The sequence below is a fragment of the Brassica napus genome, chromosome C1 (genome assembly GCF_020379485.1).
Source record: "Brassica napus cultivar Da-Ae chromosome C1, Da-Ae, whole genome shotgun sequence".
Lineage (NCBI taxonomy): Eukaryota > Viridiplantae > Streptophyta > Magnoliopsida > Brassicales > Brassicaceae > Brassica > Brassica napus.
Window position 1 is genome coordinate 3,290,008 of NC_063444.1, and position 15,404 is coordinate 3,305,411.

The 15,404-nt window shown below is 38.2% G+C and overlaps 2 protein-coding genes across 7 annotated transcripts; both read right to left on the reverse strand.

Moving 5' to 3' along the window:
* Nucleotides 1–898: 898 nt before the first annotated feature.
* Nucleotides 899–5,521, reverse strand: LOC106375330 (TOM1-like protein 9). 2 transcript variants are annotated; one of them, XM_013815209.3, is made up of 10 exons: nt 5,217–5,521; nt 4,859–4,937; nt 4,521–4,619; nt 4,323–4,436; nt 4,084–4,244; nt 3,532–3,613; nt 3,255–3,340; nt 2,619–2,816; nt 1,867–2,315; nt 899–1,740 (listed from the first exon to the last, which is right to left on the reverse strand). In XM_013815209.3, the coding sequence occupies exons 1-10, from the start codon at nt 5,315–5,317 to the stop codon at nt 1,154–1,156; spliced, it is 1,956 nt and encodes a 651-aa protein (XP_013670663.2). In that variant the 5' UTR covers nt 5,318–5,521; the 3' UTR covers nt 899–1,153. The 2 variants fall into 2 exon arrangements, with proteins under 2 accessions (XP_013670663.2, XP_013670662.2); XM_013815208.2 differs by having other exon boundaries at nt 899–1,743; nt 5,217–5,517.
* A 4,419-nt stretch (nt 5,522–9,940) lies between these two features.
* On the reverse strand, nt 9,941–15,116 carry LOC106375331 (transcription factor MYB3R-1). Of its 5 annotated transcripts, none has more exons than XM_048745202.1 (14): nt 14,907–15,116; nt 14,682–14,777; nt 14,285–14,436; nt 14,074–14,128; nt 13,825–13,882; nt 13,566–13,660; nt 13,374–13,477; nt 13,145–13,273; nt 11,447–12,956; nt 10,954–11,222; nt 10,768–10,882; nt 10,429–10,647; nt 10,125–10,240; nt 9,941–9,997 (listed from the first exon to the last, which is right to left on the reverse strand). In XM_048745202.1, exons 3-14 carry the CDS (start codon nt 14,332–14,334, stop codon nt 9,964–9,966), a joined length of 2,754 nt encoding a protein of 917 aa, XP_048601159.1. In that variant the 5' UTR covers nt 14,335–14,436; nt 14,682–14,777; nt 14,907–15,116; the 3' UTR covers nt 9,941–9,963. The 5 variants fall into 5 exon arrangements, with proteins under 5 accessions (XP_048601159.1, XP_048601157.1, XP_048601160.1 ...); XM_048745200.1 differs by having other exon boundaries at nt 14,838–15,052; XM_048745203.1 differs by having other exon boundaries at nt 14,682–14,742; nt 14,838–15,033.
* Between the last annotated feature and the right edge of the window lie 288 nt (nt 15,117–15,404).

Below are 15,404 nucleotides of genomic sequence, written 5' to 3' on the forward strand. Positions count from 1 at the left end.
TAAAATAATATAACAATAAATAAAATTAAATAAATTGAAAATCAGAAAAACTATAAAAAAAATTCAACTTTTTTTTTTAAATCTTAAAATTCAAAAGATCAAAAATTAAAAAAAAAATAATTAAACTTTTAAGATTCAAAAATATAAAAATTGCTATCATATGTCTTGATATGCAAGAAAATATTGATTGTTGACTCTGATATATTAGAATTCTTCACCACCGACCGCCACTATGTCCAAAATCGTCATTTTTGTTCGTTTTTTCATTTACCAAGTTTTGTCCCTGGCAGCAGCGTATGATGATGACGACGATGAGGACGATGATGATGATTGATGATGATGTTGGAACAGAACGCAGGAATGGTTTCACCCGGGCATGATCTCGAGTATCACATGGAGTTTAGCTAGAAGTAGGATGTTTTAGATAGCTAGGGTAGTAACAGCTTTTTGTTTCAGCAAATGTTTTGGAAGTATATCATATACTTCATAGGTAACATCTTACCTTTTTACCCTTGTAACATATACTGTATAGGTAACATCTTAGTTTTTTACCGTTGACGCTTTCATGGTCTTTTGGGCTGAATATTTTTAAGATTGTGGTATTTGGAAGATGAAGATGTCATTATGTTAGATTTAACTTCATAGGAGCACCATCTTAGATTCTCAAGAGACTGCATAGATCAAGATTTCCCCACCCAAACTACCGCTAAACTTTCAATTACGGGGCTTATTGGATTAGGGGTTCTGTAAAATTTGAGGGATTTTAGATTTGGTGGAAATTAAATGGAGCACTAAGCCAATATCAACATCGCTGATAGTAAAGACATCTATACTGATAAAATGGAGTCTGTAAAAACGAAATGTATCCAGAAAAGGTCCTACAAATGGTATCTCCAGGTAAACCGCAACTTGCAAATGTTATTTGGTATGCACTAGAAAGGGTTTGTGATTACAAATATACAAATGCATTACCCGTCATAATCATAAGCAAGAAAGAAGACAACATGTAGATTTATGAATATGTATGTCTCTCCCAAGAGTGTCAAATCAAATTGATCAAAAGCTTAAGAACAAGCGAAGCAACAGAGTTAGCTGAGTAAAGAAGACAGAGAGATGAATACTCATAAATCATGAATCGATGAATGATTTCTTTTCACATGGTACCAGCTCTTCCGGATGTAGGTTTTGTACTAGGCTTGAATTTGGAGATGTCGACGAGATCCCCAAATAGCTTATCCTCTGGTTTATTCTTTGGTTTCATTGGAGGCAGATAAGACGATGATGATGGTGGTGCCTGATGCGACGCCTGGTCTCTGATGGACATGCCATGCATTTGCTGCTCAAGATATGGGCTGCTTCCTTGTTGCTGTTGATTATAACCATATCCATATCCTCCCATCTGGTTGCCATACGCATGTTGCTGCTGTTGTTGCTGTTGGGCATAGAACTGAGCCATCATCATCTGCTGCTGTTGCTGTTGGGGTGGATAGCCTTGCCCTAGAGCTTGGTTTGGCATTGGCTGTTGCATGTACATACCGCTAGGCATTTGAGGGTATGGACTGTTGTTGTTAAACGGTTGGCTGGTTTGCGGCATCTGAGGATATTGTTGAGCATGTGTGTAGGCAACTTGTGTCTGATTCATTTGAGGAGAAAACGGACTTCCTGACTCTGCAGGGGGACTGAAGTCTTGATGCTGAGCTTCCCATGGGGGAGGTGGAAATGCCGTACTGTCTTGCGCACCTTCTTCACATTTACAAAGTTACCATAAGTTAAGGTCTATACTTGAGACACACTTAGCTAATTCTCCCGAATCTAAAAAGTGAAATGCTTTCTTGTTAGCATGTCTCAAAAGTTGAGGTATATTACCATAAGATGGGTGCTGTGGTTGTTGCAACTGCTGTGCAGGCTGACTATTCCAGGGAGAAGAGGCCCCTTGCCCGTATGATGGCTGCTCAAACTGCGAATAACCACCATGAGGAGGAAATCCATTGGATTGTTGTAATCCAGCTTCTCCAGCTTGACTAGTTGGTAGCTGGTGCAATTGAGGATTCAAAGGGATACTCTGGGTAGCTGAACTTCCAGTTGGTGCAGTTGCAGGACTTGGACTATTGGTGTTGTCTCCGAACATATCGATAAGAGCAAGTGCATTTTGATCTGATGCGACCGGACTTGCTGATGGTTGAGGTTCAACAGGAACAAGGGCAAGATCATCGCCACTGAGGAGGTCTATTTTGGAATTGGCTGAACCATTAGCTAGAGGCGGTGCAGGGAGGGCCAACTGATTTAGAATCCCGTTACCAGAGCTTGATGTGGCTCTGCAAAAATTGTTGGACATGGTAGAAATCAGAAGCTATTTAAATCAGACAAAAAGCTTTTACCAGGTCAATTGGTCCGAAACCCCAGTTTCTTCTTGCTAAGAGACAAATCAGTATCGTTTATATAATAATGATTATATAAAGGTTCCTCTCATCTTCATCATTAACTTGTAGTTTTCGCATCCAAGATTGTAATAATTTATACGTGTAAGCTAGCCAAACAGAAGGCTTAATCTTGCAGCTAAGATTGGTGATATATAAGAAATTCTTGGGTGCATGAATGAAAAGTTTGGTACTGCATACCCGTTCGCCTGATTACTGCCGTCCCCAGTATCGATAAGAGGACCATCAACGTCTACAAGGGACTTTTCTGCGTCAGACTTGGGCTTCTCGGTATGAACAGAAGTTCCAGGATTTCCAGAAGCGATTGCTTCATAACTGGTTAGGACCCGCTGCAGATCATCATTCAACGCCAGGCCTTGACATAACAGAGACTCGTCCCTGGAAAACAAAGTTGCGAGGTAAATAATATTACAGATAAACGCTAGGCTCTAAGGCATACACGCAACTCTCGTCAAATGGACTATTCCACGTAAGTATTTCACAGCAATAACTCCGAAACGTGTGGATTTGAGATATTCTTAATAGGGTTCTCTCTTTACCCATGAATGCTTCCCCAGTATCTCTATGTTTTTCAATATAACACAGAACCTAACCAGCTAAACATGGTTACAAACAATAAATTGAAGAATCAACGATGGTTGTTTTATTCAAGTAGACTTAGATTCTTTGGGCCTCCAAACAGACATCATCTGTGGGTTATATGTATGCGTTCAGAAAAATAATAAAAGGAGAGATCTCATCGCCGTCAAAGCAATATAACTAGTATGAAACATGTTCGAAAACTATATGTAACTAGAGAGAAGAAAAAGCTCTTACGCAGATGAGTTGACTAGATGTACCACTCTTTGTTTGTATGTACGACACTGCTCCACCAGATCGACCATCACCTCCTGTTTAAGGTCCTAAAGAAGTCCAAAAAAGAAGGATGGTCATCCTGATATGATCGCGTATATGATACAAAAATAATTAACTCCACAATCGCAATTTCCAAAAACAATCCCGAAAAATAATCCTGTTCTTCTATTATATTTTGCACCAACTCAACACTTGCAAACAGGTAGAGGCATCTTTCTCTGGAGGTAAATCGTCTTACCTCTCGGTTTCCCGGCTCTATTGCACTTAGCATTTCCGCAAGCACATCCATGATGCCTTTTGCATTTTGAATCTCCGACAAACTGAAAAAGAATTTCGATATACAACAGAATAAATATTGAGAAGCAACATATACTGAGCAACAAAGGCATGCATTACGTCCTAAAATAAAGAAGCAAACAGACGCCAGATCCTAACATACATTCACAATAAGTAAAACGAAAAAAAGAAAATTGAAACTCCAGTACTACACTAATGTTTTACAAAAACTAGAGAGAGACTACTTAATTGTGGTTATTTTCTTGATTCTAATCACATCTCAAATGTGCTAAAAAATTCACATCTCAACTTTGGTTTACCCAATATCTAGGCTTACAACTATGGTTGCTTTCTGCTAATGCATTTAGGTGGAACAAAAAGTAGCTAAACGTATATAAAAAAATTGTCAGATAAGTCAAGGACGTTGACATTCATTGACCAACAAAATCTTTCAATGCTTTTGTTAAAAAATCATCAAATTAGAAACAGTGAAATTGTAACAGAAGATATTTACCTCAGTGTCGGAAAATCTGGCTCTGCCGAAGGATCAGGCACTTCGTTACTAGGTCCAGCATTACGAAGATTTGGAGGGTAAGACGACAGAGGCTGTGTTTGTGGAGGTGTGAACACAGGTGCTGATCTCTCCGATCTCTGAGGGAAAACAGCGCCAGCACGCTGAAAGAGACAGGACATCCATAGTCAGAAGCAATACTTTAGTGAAGGAAATATATAAAACAATTTCGGTAGACCTACCAACAACTCCTGGTATCCTGCATAGTATTGTGGATATCTGGCCCTAGGGCCACCAAAGGCCTCTTGCCATGTGTCGATAAGAACCAGGATCTTCTCTTTGACATGAAAGTCCGGCTATAACATCAATAGATACCTTGAATTAGATAGAGATATAGAGCTAACTTTTCCGAGAACACCAATTTTGAAGAAAACCTCCACCTTTTTCTTAGCTATCCGGACCATCTCATGAATAACGCCCTTCTCAGCCACATGCATATGAACCATGTCGCCACAGTTCTTCACTATCGTCTCAAGCAGCTAAAACATAACAAATCCATGATGAGTGAACATACACTATCGTTTACTAAACAAAGGAGAATATGACGTTAACATGATATTCAGCATATCATTCATGTTAGGCTACTCATGTATATCGCAAAATCTTCGTGTGACAACTGCCCATGGATCCTTTGAACTGAGGCTATGTGTGTAACTCAAACAAAACAAGATATATCTAAATGGCAGAGTTAATAAAGCAAAAATCATGGAGCTCTCACAGTTAAGGCAAGAAGTTGAGTTTTCGGATTCCTGCTACCAATCTTTTTCTTGACGCCTTTCACAACATCTTTTGCTTGCCTGCAAAAAAACAGCAACCAGTTTCAGACATTACGTAGGAACCACCCCCTTGGTAAAAATCAAATCAGCTTCTTCCAATTCAAAAAAGCATATAAAAGGAAGTAACTTCCTTTAATTTTTAAAATAAATCATGAATTATTAGGTGTTCTAAAGCTACTGCAATCAGAGATTCAATTCGATGTAGAAAGATTCAATATTTGTGAGGAGACTAATAAGCAAACATAGGTAGGACCAATCAATCAAAGGAATTCGAGGGAGGAGCAGAAGAGGCGAACATACACGGGATCGCTATTGAGCATGTCGCAGATCTCGAGGTTCATGGCCCAATCAGGCCCGATCAGCATCTCGCTCGTCGCTCTCTCCACCATAGCGTTCACCATCTTCGCTTTGACCTCCAGAAATCAAAAGCTTCCAGGGAGAAGAGAAGAGAAGAGACGAATTGAGAAGAAGCAGGAGGCGTAAGATCACGCACGAGAATACACCGGCGAAGAATCTCTCCCTCAGGAATTCACGCCCCTCTCTCCCTCTTTCTCTTTTTTCTAGTAGATTTGTTTTTTTTATTTTTTATTTTTTTGTTCCTCTATTATTAAATTTTTAATTTTATGTGTTCTTGGATGATCAGATCTTTTTATTATTATTTAAAGCGTTTCCCACTCACTTTTTTTTTTGACACTTCCCGTTCACTTTTATATTTACATCTAAATATAACTACGGTTATATAAACATTTTTAGAAAATGATTTTACTTTAAAACTACATATAACAAAATCCTTCAAAAAATTTAAAAAATAAATAAAGGACATTATTGTATAGGCCTATGATTTTTATCCGAGAACCGGATTCGATCCGAGATTCGATTCGGATCCGATCCGAAAATTCGGATATCCGGAGGGGCCGAATCCGGATCTAGATGATAAAATGTTGGATCCGTCAAAACCGGATCCGGATCCGGATATCTTGATTTTTTAGTCCGGATATCCGGATCCGTAAGTTTTATTAATAACTATTTCAAAAATAGTAATATCTATATATAACTTTATTTAATATATTTTCATTTTTATAATAGTATATGTAAATTTTGTGTAAATTTTGTAATATTATACATAGAAATAATTAAAAACATTATATATTTTTTATTTTTAAATTATTTTAATATTTTATATATATTATTATTATTATTTTATTTATTATAAGGATCCAAATTCGGATCCGGATATCCGCCGGATATTACAATTTTTAGAAGGATATCCGACACCCGGATATCCGAGAATCCCGGATCCGGATAATGATAATAAAATTATGGATCCGCTGGATAAGGATCCGGATCCGGATACCTTAAAATTGCCCGGATATCCAATCGGTCCCATGCCTATTATTGTAAGTTGCTGGTCAGCTTTATTATTAACATACGATGTCATGTCATTCAGACTACTTTCAATTCATCTCAATATTTTTTTCTTATACAGAAATAAATCTCAATTTGAAAAAGTAATATCCATCTATATTTATTGTAAAAAATACATTTCCTAATTTTTTTCAAAAAAAAAAAGAATATCTGAAATAGATTTTCTTCTATTTTTGACTTCTTCTATTATTTTTTTTTTTAAAGATAAAATTAGAGATTTTCTAAGTATATACTAGTCCAATATAACAACAGGTGTTCAAAAAAAAAGAAAAATACTAGTCCAATATCTTTGACTTAATTTCTTTTAATTTTGTTTTGCAGATTGCAATTACCCACCAATAAGGAAACAAATCTATCAACTTTTGGTGGTTACCATTCTTATCGGAAAATTGGATAAGAGCAACATTAACCAGATATATAAGAAGGTTTTTAGAAGGGGAGGGGACCACAAAAATGGGGAAACCGAGGAAGAAGGAAGTCAAATGTAGCCAAATAAGAAACGTATGTAGTGGGGTTTTTTTACAGTGCGCGGGCCCCACTGACACGTGGCGGCCTGCGATTGATTCTTTTTTAATTTTTTTTTTTTTTTTTAAATCGGCCAAAAAAAAAAAAAAAAAAAAATTAGAAACCCATTTGGATATTTGGGTTAATGCTGCTCTTATGTAAACAAAAGATGAGGGACCTATCTGTAATTAATTTGCCACTGCCCGACGGCAGTTACCTCTCACCGCTTTGCTACGCGCCATATTTGCTCCTCTAACAAACTCTCCTGCTCCATTGATTCTTCTTCAAAAAGCTTTGAGATCATTGGAGACGCGCTGCGTCAGGCGTTTACGCCGAAGCAGGAGTACGAGAGCCTCAGGGAAGGAAGATAGAGCCTGGGGTAAGCTTCGGAGGCCGGCGGTAATGTCTTCCGTGTCTTTACTTTGCTTTGTCGTCTTCGCTTGCACGATCGTCAGCTTGAGCATTGTGTTTCCGAGGAGGCCGTTCTGCGGAGAGGGAAAGGTGCGGACTTTGAATGTATATGGAAATGGTTTTCACTTGACGGATCAATAAACTGTGGATTTTTACTGGATTGTCTTTTTTCTTCCTTCGATGATGCTCTTCCTTGTGTCATCTGTTTATCTTGTTGCAGGTGAGTGTCAAGTCTCTAGCTTTTTGTAGTTTCATTATCTCTAGAACTGGGCTTACTATTATCATCCTAATGAATAAAGCCTCTTTAGAATGTATCCTTTGTGTTTTTTTTTTATTAGTCTTAATATAAAGTTATGGTATGTCTTCTTCTTATTTTCTCGTTATTTTGTTGCAAATACTGCAGGAATTTTTGTGGCTTATTCGTTGAAAACAACTACTGTGCTTCGAGAAGAGGTATATAAACTTTCTTCTCTCACTCCTTAAATTGTATTTCAGATTTCCATATATATGTTTTGTAACTTCTATGCGTGCCTGCAGCAAATTCATTCCTTTTCAGTACCAAACTTTTATGTACATATAATCATGTTTCGTATGCTTACTACCTCGAGCTTCACGATTTTTTTCGGCGAATTGCTTTGCGCGAAGGAGGACACTGCCGCTGGAGAGGCTCCCATGGTGGTGCATCTTGACGGAAGAGGGGAGACCGATGATCTTGGTGACGTGGTGGTATTCGTAGTCATGCAAGTTGATGCCCCAAGTGGTGACGTAAAATAGGTCGGTTATGTTGGCTGTGGAGTGGCAGTGGCCTAACTTCTTGATAGTCCTCACCGTGGCTTCTCTTCCCTGACTAGAGACCTCCACAACAACCAAGTCCTTCCGGGCCGCCAGGGGAGAAGCTACGTAGGCCCTCGTCTCGGTCACAACCTCAGCTGTTATATTAGTAATCAAGTATTACGTAACTAACTATGTGAATAAATATGCCAAATGGAAATTAGTGAGAGTAGGCAGTAGTTATTTCGTACACATGCGCATGAACTTCTCCCTGATGAGCTCGGTCGTGCGGTAAGTGTTGGTGTTGCCGTTGTGGTACTCCTTGAACTCGGTCGTGCGTTCACTAATTTGTTGATGTGGATGCGGTAGTCGGTCGTGCGTTCACCGTTGATGGTACGGCTGTAGGAGTTGAACGTCATGATCACTACCAATTGGGTTTCTTATAGAGCTTTGTGTTTATTCTTTGCACAGGCGGGGAATGTCAAGAATATATAGCAATTTCCATCACGAGCCGAGGTTCTTTTACCACCCGACCACGAGGGGTTTTACATGAGTTGCCTCTCGCCCTCCAGACCACTTCGCGTAACCAGAGGCCCTTAAGTGGACGCTTAAAAATCCTGTAATGGCATGGGCTTAGGCCCGGTGGGCTAGTCGATCACGCAAAAGTGGTCGGATACTGGATTATCAAAAAAAAATATAGCAATTTCCAAAGGAGAAGTGAGTGTGGTAGGTTAGATGGACGGGTCGATGAAGCTCAACGTGTCTCGTTGTTAGGCCCTTTGATTTTTTTTTTTCTTACCCACCATTCCCTTTGGTTGGTTTTTATTTTCTATATACTAACTGAAATTATTTAACTAATTTTTTTTTGTTTTTAACATTTCGCACCACTGACTAAAAATATTTATAACTATTATTGTTTGGCTAAATTGCCTAACTATTTTTAAAATAAATAAACAACCACATAAAAATAGTTTTTTTTTTTCAATTTATTGCAGAATATGAAAATTAAATACACAAAAAAATTACGTTCGAGTTCTCAAAACAACTTACATGAAATTATTTATTCATTTCCTTTCTGTATTTTCTATATTCTTATATAGGTTCCTATGATCCTACCTACCATGTATGTTTATCTTTCTTTTGAAATGGTGTTAATTGAATATAAGAACTTTTCTCTATGATCCACTTTGTTTCTTTTGGATCGTTACATTTCACCAGACAAATGTATATCACTAGGTCGTTGCTCTGTGGTCGGTCAGAAAACGCTCGTGTTTTTGAGCGTCAATCACGTAGATAACGCAATTTGATCGTACACTTCTTATAAATATTTAATATCATCGTGGCATCTCTTAACTTTTAGAGCAAGCGCATTAATGAACCACGGTTGAGGTGCATAATTTGAATTTTTTATTATTATTATTTTTTATTTTTTTGATTTTTTTTTTTTAAAATAAAAATAAAAATAAACTGACCAATAGCGGACCGCCATGTGGCGTGGGGCCGCTAAACAGTAACGACCTGAGTTCATGCGGAAGGAGTGTGGCGAGACGAGGTCTTCGCTATGGCGACTCGTTTATTATAATAATTTTTTTTTCTCGATTTGCGTGTGAATCTCCCCCTAAGACTCTTCAATGGGGTTGCTCTAGAGAGCTCACAACGGATATGGTTTACTTGGCTTTCAAGGTTTCTGTTTCTTCAATACGCTTTTAAGTTTAAGGTAATTGGGCTTAGATAACAAAAAAAATGGACCTGGTATGGTGAGGTCAAGACCATGTTAAATTAACTTTCATTAAAAGAGTAGATCCCTCCCAATAAAAATGCCACTTGGACGTTCTCTAATCAAGTTATATGAATTAAACTTTTTATTTGTGTTCAAAACATATTCATGGAAATTATAAGTTGATTTCTTGAGATAACAAGTAACTTTTTTCGCCATTTAATCAATTGTTTTATGTCCAGAGTTGAAAGATCTACACATTACAAGGAAAAAGTTAGACAGAGAGAGTGAATCTGACATTAGACATACATATATGGGATGATAAATAAAAAATTGAAGGTGAGAATGAATGTCTATCAACAAATGTTGTTTTTTTCTACCTGCAACTCTTCAAAAGGTAAGATGATGGGCTCGAGTAGCTGCCTGGAGAAGCAGATGATACCTTTGCTTTCCCCGGTGTCCCACAGTTACTGAAGTCCAAGGCACGACCCTCCACCTGCATTTCCACACAGTATTAGTTCAGAGTAAGTCAACTTATAAACTCAAAAACTGATATTCCTCTTATCTCTACCAGTTCAAGATTCAATTATCAACATTAAGCTAGACCAAGAAGAGGAGAAGAGACTTGATAAAGTTTTCTTGTAGCTAGCCTACTGGTTAAGAAGTGAGTTATGTTATGACTACCTGGGATCGGTTTTCCAGTTGATCCTGAGGCCAGTGCTGATTTTCTTTCCCTTGAATAGATTTGTTCAGCCGTCTCTTCTTGAGTATTGTTTCAGGTGTGTCATTACCCAAGACTTCCAAAGCATCTGCATATGCCGTAGCTGTGTGTTCACTCAAGTGTTTCATCAGTCCTATGGCATCATAACTTCTCTCTCCAGGACTCATAAAGCATCCAATATCCTGAGAATAAAAGTATAGCAAGAAAGAATATTTGTCCATCAGCAGCGCTCTCCAATCTAAAACTAACAAGTAGAGTATCCAGAAACTAGTTTCATTCTTAGTTAATCCACCTCACATTACCTCAAGTGTAATATCTGGATCCAAATTTTGGCTTTGCAAGAAAGAACCAAAGAGTAAAGGTGATTTCCATGGTGATGGGGTATCAAGGAGTTTTTTGAACGGAGTTCCATCAAATCTAGAAACGAATGGAACCAAAGACAGCTTAGAATAATACTTTCCAGCAATCAGAGGAAAGGAGAAACTTACATGCTGAAGCTTTCAATATCAACACTACTCTCTGCAGTGTTGGTTTTAATTCCTGAGATTACTGATAAAGGAATCTCGTCTGCTGTGAATGGAGGTTCTGACGAGATTTCTCCAGTTGGAATATTAGCTAATGACCTTTCGTGTTGGTCCGATGGATCTTTCGCCACTGTATTCACTTTGTTATCCAGTCTAGATCCAGCTTTATCAGGAGAGCTCACTTGCATTCCAACATCATTATAATAAACCAAACTCCTACGAGTTTCTTGGTCCTGGTGCAGATGAAAGCAACAGCTTTAGAGAGATTAAAGCTTTTAAGGTTAAAATACTGGAGAAAGACAGATTAGATTACTAGATGCAATGTGCTTGAACAAACTAGACTGCCACGTTCCAACAAGAAGAGATTTCAATGAACTAGATGATGTGTTAGGCAACGAGAAGTGAACTAGTAGACTCATTATATGTATACCAGAAAGTTCCCTTTGAATGAACTTACAATTTTAGCTGAAGACACTCCTCCTGACTCCAAGGTTTCCTTTGGATCCTCTTTGGCTTCGGAAGAGGAGGCACGTTTATTTTTATTGCAATCATCTAATCTTGAAAAATTTAAAGCCAAGGAGGAAGCCTTAGCACTTTTGACCATTTTTTCTTTTCTCCTATCAAGCATAGGTGACAGCAGCAAGTCCCCACGCCGCTTCCTTAAGATGGATGGTGCACCACTGAAACTTTTGACATCAGGGCTCTTATCATGACGACACGGTGAATCCCATAGCCTTAACGGAGTTGTACAATTCATCAACTGGCGGATACCAAAGGGACTGTACTCTTGCCTTAAGTCACTATTTGATGGTACAAGATCACAGCTGAAGAAAGGAATATCTGCACTTGGAAACCGTGGAGGCTCATAACAAAGAGATCCTTTGTCCTTCTCAGCTTGCTTCTCGTCAATAGGGAAATGAATCTTGTTCACTCTAGAAGGAGAAGCAAAGTTATTCAGAGGTACTAGCTTCAAAGAATCATTGGTAATATATGATTCTGGGATGCCATCATTATCATCATTGCCATGGGAAGCCAGATGTCCATCATTTGTATCAGTTTCACGTTCTAGTGCAGTAGCTCCAAGGAGGTGACAACCTTGAGTAGAATCATTATGGAGTAAAACTGAGTCCTCCACAGCTGAATATAATAAAGTAACACCATTATGACCCTCCAGGCTCTCAGAATTTGATTGATGCCAAGATAAAGCTGGAATGTTTCCAGTTTCATGAGCATGTGTTTCTTCTCCTTTGCCCTTTGGAGGGTCAACCATGTTCTGACCTTGCTCACCAGAAGATGTACCATTATCTTTAATGGCATATGGGAAAAGAACCCTACAACACTCCACGTCCGTAGTCAAAGTTTGAGGTTGTGGATGAAGACTTGTGTCCAAGTTTGGCAAAGAAGGTTGATAACTTAATCTGACAGAATCTTGAATAGCTTGGCATGCTTCATTATTTTCATCTCCGTCCATGTTATTGGTCAATAACTGAGGACAGTCTAGATCGAGATCCTGTCTAACGTTATTAGACACGCCCTGCAAGTGATTCTCTGTAGCTGTGGTGGTTCTAACCTCTGGGACAACAATTTTAACATCTTCAAATGAAGGGCAGTAAGATTCTGCATGAGATGGAGAGTTTGAGACTTGCTGCTCCAATCCTGAAAGCAATTCAGGAATGTAGAACTCTTCATTTGGAGGTTTAACCTCGTCTAGCAAATCATTGTTCGACTGTGAGCAGCTGAAAACGGTTGAAGCTTGGCTGCATTCTGATTCTTCAGCATCAGCCCCTTGCCTGAAATTACTTTCATCTCCACTGCTGTGCATCAACGAGGAAGATGAAGCGATGGATCTATTCTGAAGGGCAATGAGTGGCGAGCTTTGAGACTGATCTAAAAGACCTGATGCGTAGTAGGAATCCAACTTCTTCTTAACTGCACTGTTCCAGTGGTTTTTTATTGCATTGTCTGACCTATGAATGAGGAAGGAAAATGTCATAATCATCAGCAGGAGAAACTTTCTTTTCAGATCTGGTCTAAGTAAAAGTTGTGCAACAATCAAACAAGTCAATCACTAGCAACTTAAACCAAATCGGAGATACTACAATGTGTACATAAACGCTTAATGAAGTTTGGACGCATGGAAAAGATATATATATACCTTCCTGGCAAAAACTTCATTAGCTCTGCCCATTTATTCCCATAAATTTGATGTGCACGAATAAGAGTAAGTTCCTCTTCTTGGGTCCATGCATTTTTATTAATGCCAGGGTTAAGATGGTTATGCCACCTACATCAGCCACAATACTTGTTCATGTGTATCCAAGCACAACTTAAAGAGAAAAGTGTAGTAGTAAATGGTAAAAGAAGTAGAGATTATGAGCATATACCTTTCCCTACATTGCTTTCCTATGCGTCCAGGTAAATGCTGAGAAATAGTAGACCATTTCGTTGGACCATATTTTTCTACCAGAGCAATTATTGTGTTATCCTCCTTTGAATGTATGAAAAAAAATAAGAGTTATGAGACCACCAGGTAGACCAAAGTTGAGTAAAGCATATAACGCAATTTCACCACCTACCTCTTTGGACCAAGGCCCTTTCACAAGCTCTGGGTTCAATACCTTTTGCCATCTGTGAAGACACTGGACATCAGTCCGGTCCTTAACACATTCAGCTGAAAAGGTGAAACAAATTAAATCACACAATGCTTTCACCATCATAATCAAAGACTACAAATAAACATGACAGCTCAAAAGTGGAATGGTGATATGATCTTTGAACTCCTTGGAATGCTAAAGTAGGACAAGAAGGAAGCAAAAATTGCTACTTGAGTTTTACCTATCTTCTTCCAGTTCTTTCCTTGAAAACGCTCGACAGCTTTGCACAAGACTTCGTCCTGGTCCAAGAAAAACAGAATTAATCTAACAGGCAATTTCACAGAAACAAATACCCAGTACATGCAAATGTAGCTTTTGTACAGTTCGATTAGGCTAAGCTAGTGTGCCAGAATACATCTCTGATTGAAGAACTTGCCTGATTCACAATAAATAAAGAATGCAATAATCAGAGAGATTCACAGGAACTCACCTCTTCGGGCGTCCATTGTCCTTTAGTGGATCGTCTTGTAGGGCCACACGTCCTCCTATGAAAGTGTTCAACACAAAACAAAGAGCTAGCAACATTAACCTGAGAATGTCTTGTTGGAATTCAATAGATGGTGCTAATAAAACGCAATTCAACGTCAAGGCTTAAAAAAAAAAGCCTGACAGAAGAAAAGGAAGTGAGAAGTGAAGCATACCCATGTTTCACTCCTTCTGTAACATTGGGGGCTTTCATCTCAGGCTTCATACTTAGCAAGAGAAGCAACAGTACAATATACCCCAAAGCCAGTTTCTTTTGTTGTGTCTTTTACATATCCCTAGTAAGCTTTTCGCACAATGCCCACATAGCCTGATACAAAAAAATAAAAATAAACCATAAACTTAAACACAGTCAAACAGAAAAAAAAATCATCAATGTGCTTAAAGACAGAATACTCATATGATGAGATAATTACAAAACTAAGGATAATAAGAACCCAAAACAAAACAAACAATAAAGCTTCGAATTTTGTCTAAACAAAATCTGACTAAAATCGAAATGGCAGTGTGCTGTGAAGAGAAAACAAAGACAAGCTTCAAAGAGTAGATTTTGACCTTTGATTCAAAGCTCAAAGCTTCAAAGTGTGAAACTTGATCTTTGATTTAAAGCTCAAACCTTCAAATTTGATCTCTTTGATTCAAAGCTCGAACCTTCAAAGAGTAAATTTTAATCTTTGATTCAAAAAACTGAAGAAGAAGTCTGAGTGTGACCTTAAGAAGCAGGAGATGAATCAAATCCAAGAATACAGGGAACGTAGGCACGAGGCAACAAAGACTCACAGTAACAGCTCAGCAGATCCAAGTGACGATGATGATGAAAATAAAGAGGAGAGAGAGATGTGATGTATTCAAAACATGGAGAGGCGGAATTCAAAGTTTGAGATCAAACACACAAAAGTGGAAAGATGATCTCAGCCGTTCATTTTCAAGCTGTGATGAATCTAAAGTCTCCTTTAAAGTTCCACGCCTATATTATTTAATTTATTTATATTTATTAACAAAACGTTTTCTTAATTTCTCTCTCTTTTGGGAGATTCTGCTGCATCCTCCTCTTCTTCACTCAAATAGCATCATGCATTCATTAGCGTATATACACATTTTCAATTCATTAACAACTGAAACGCAATTTATTTTCCAATTTAGGTACTCTTCTTTTTTTTGTTCAAACAGGTTATATAACTCTTCTTCCTCCTCTTATTTCAAAATGCAATTTGCATTAAACCCCTAAAAACCATGTGGACAAAGTCAAACGAAAGGACCACAACAAACAAACTATTT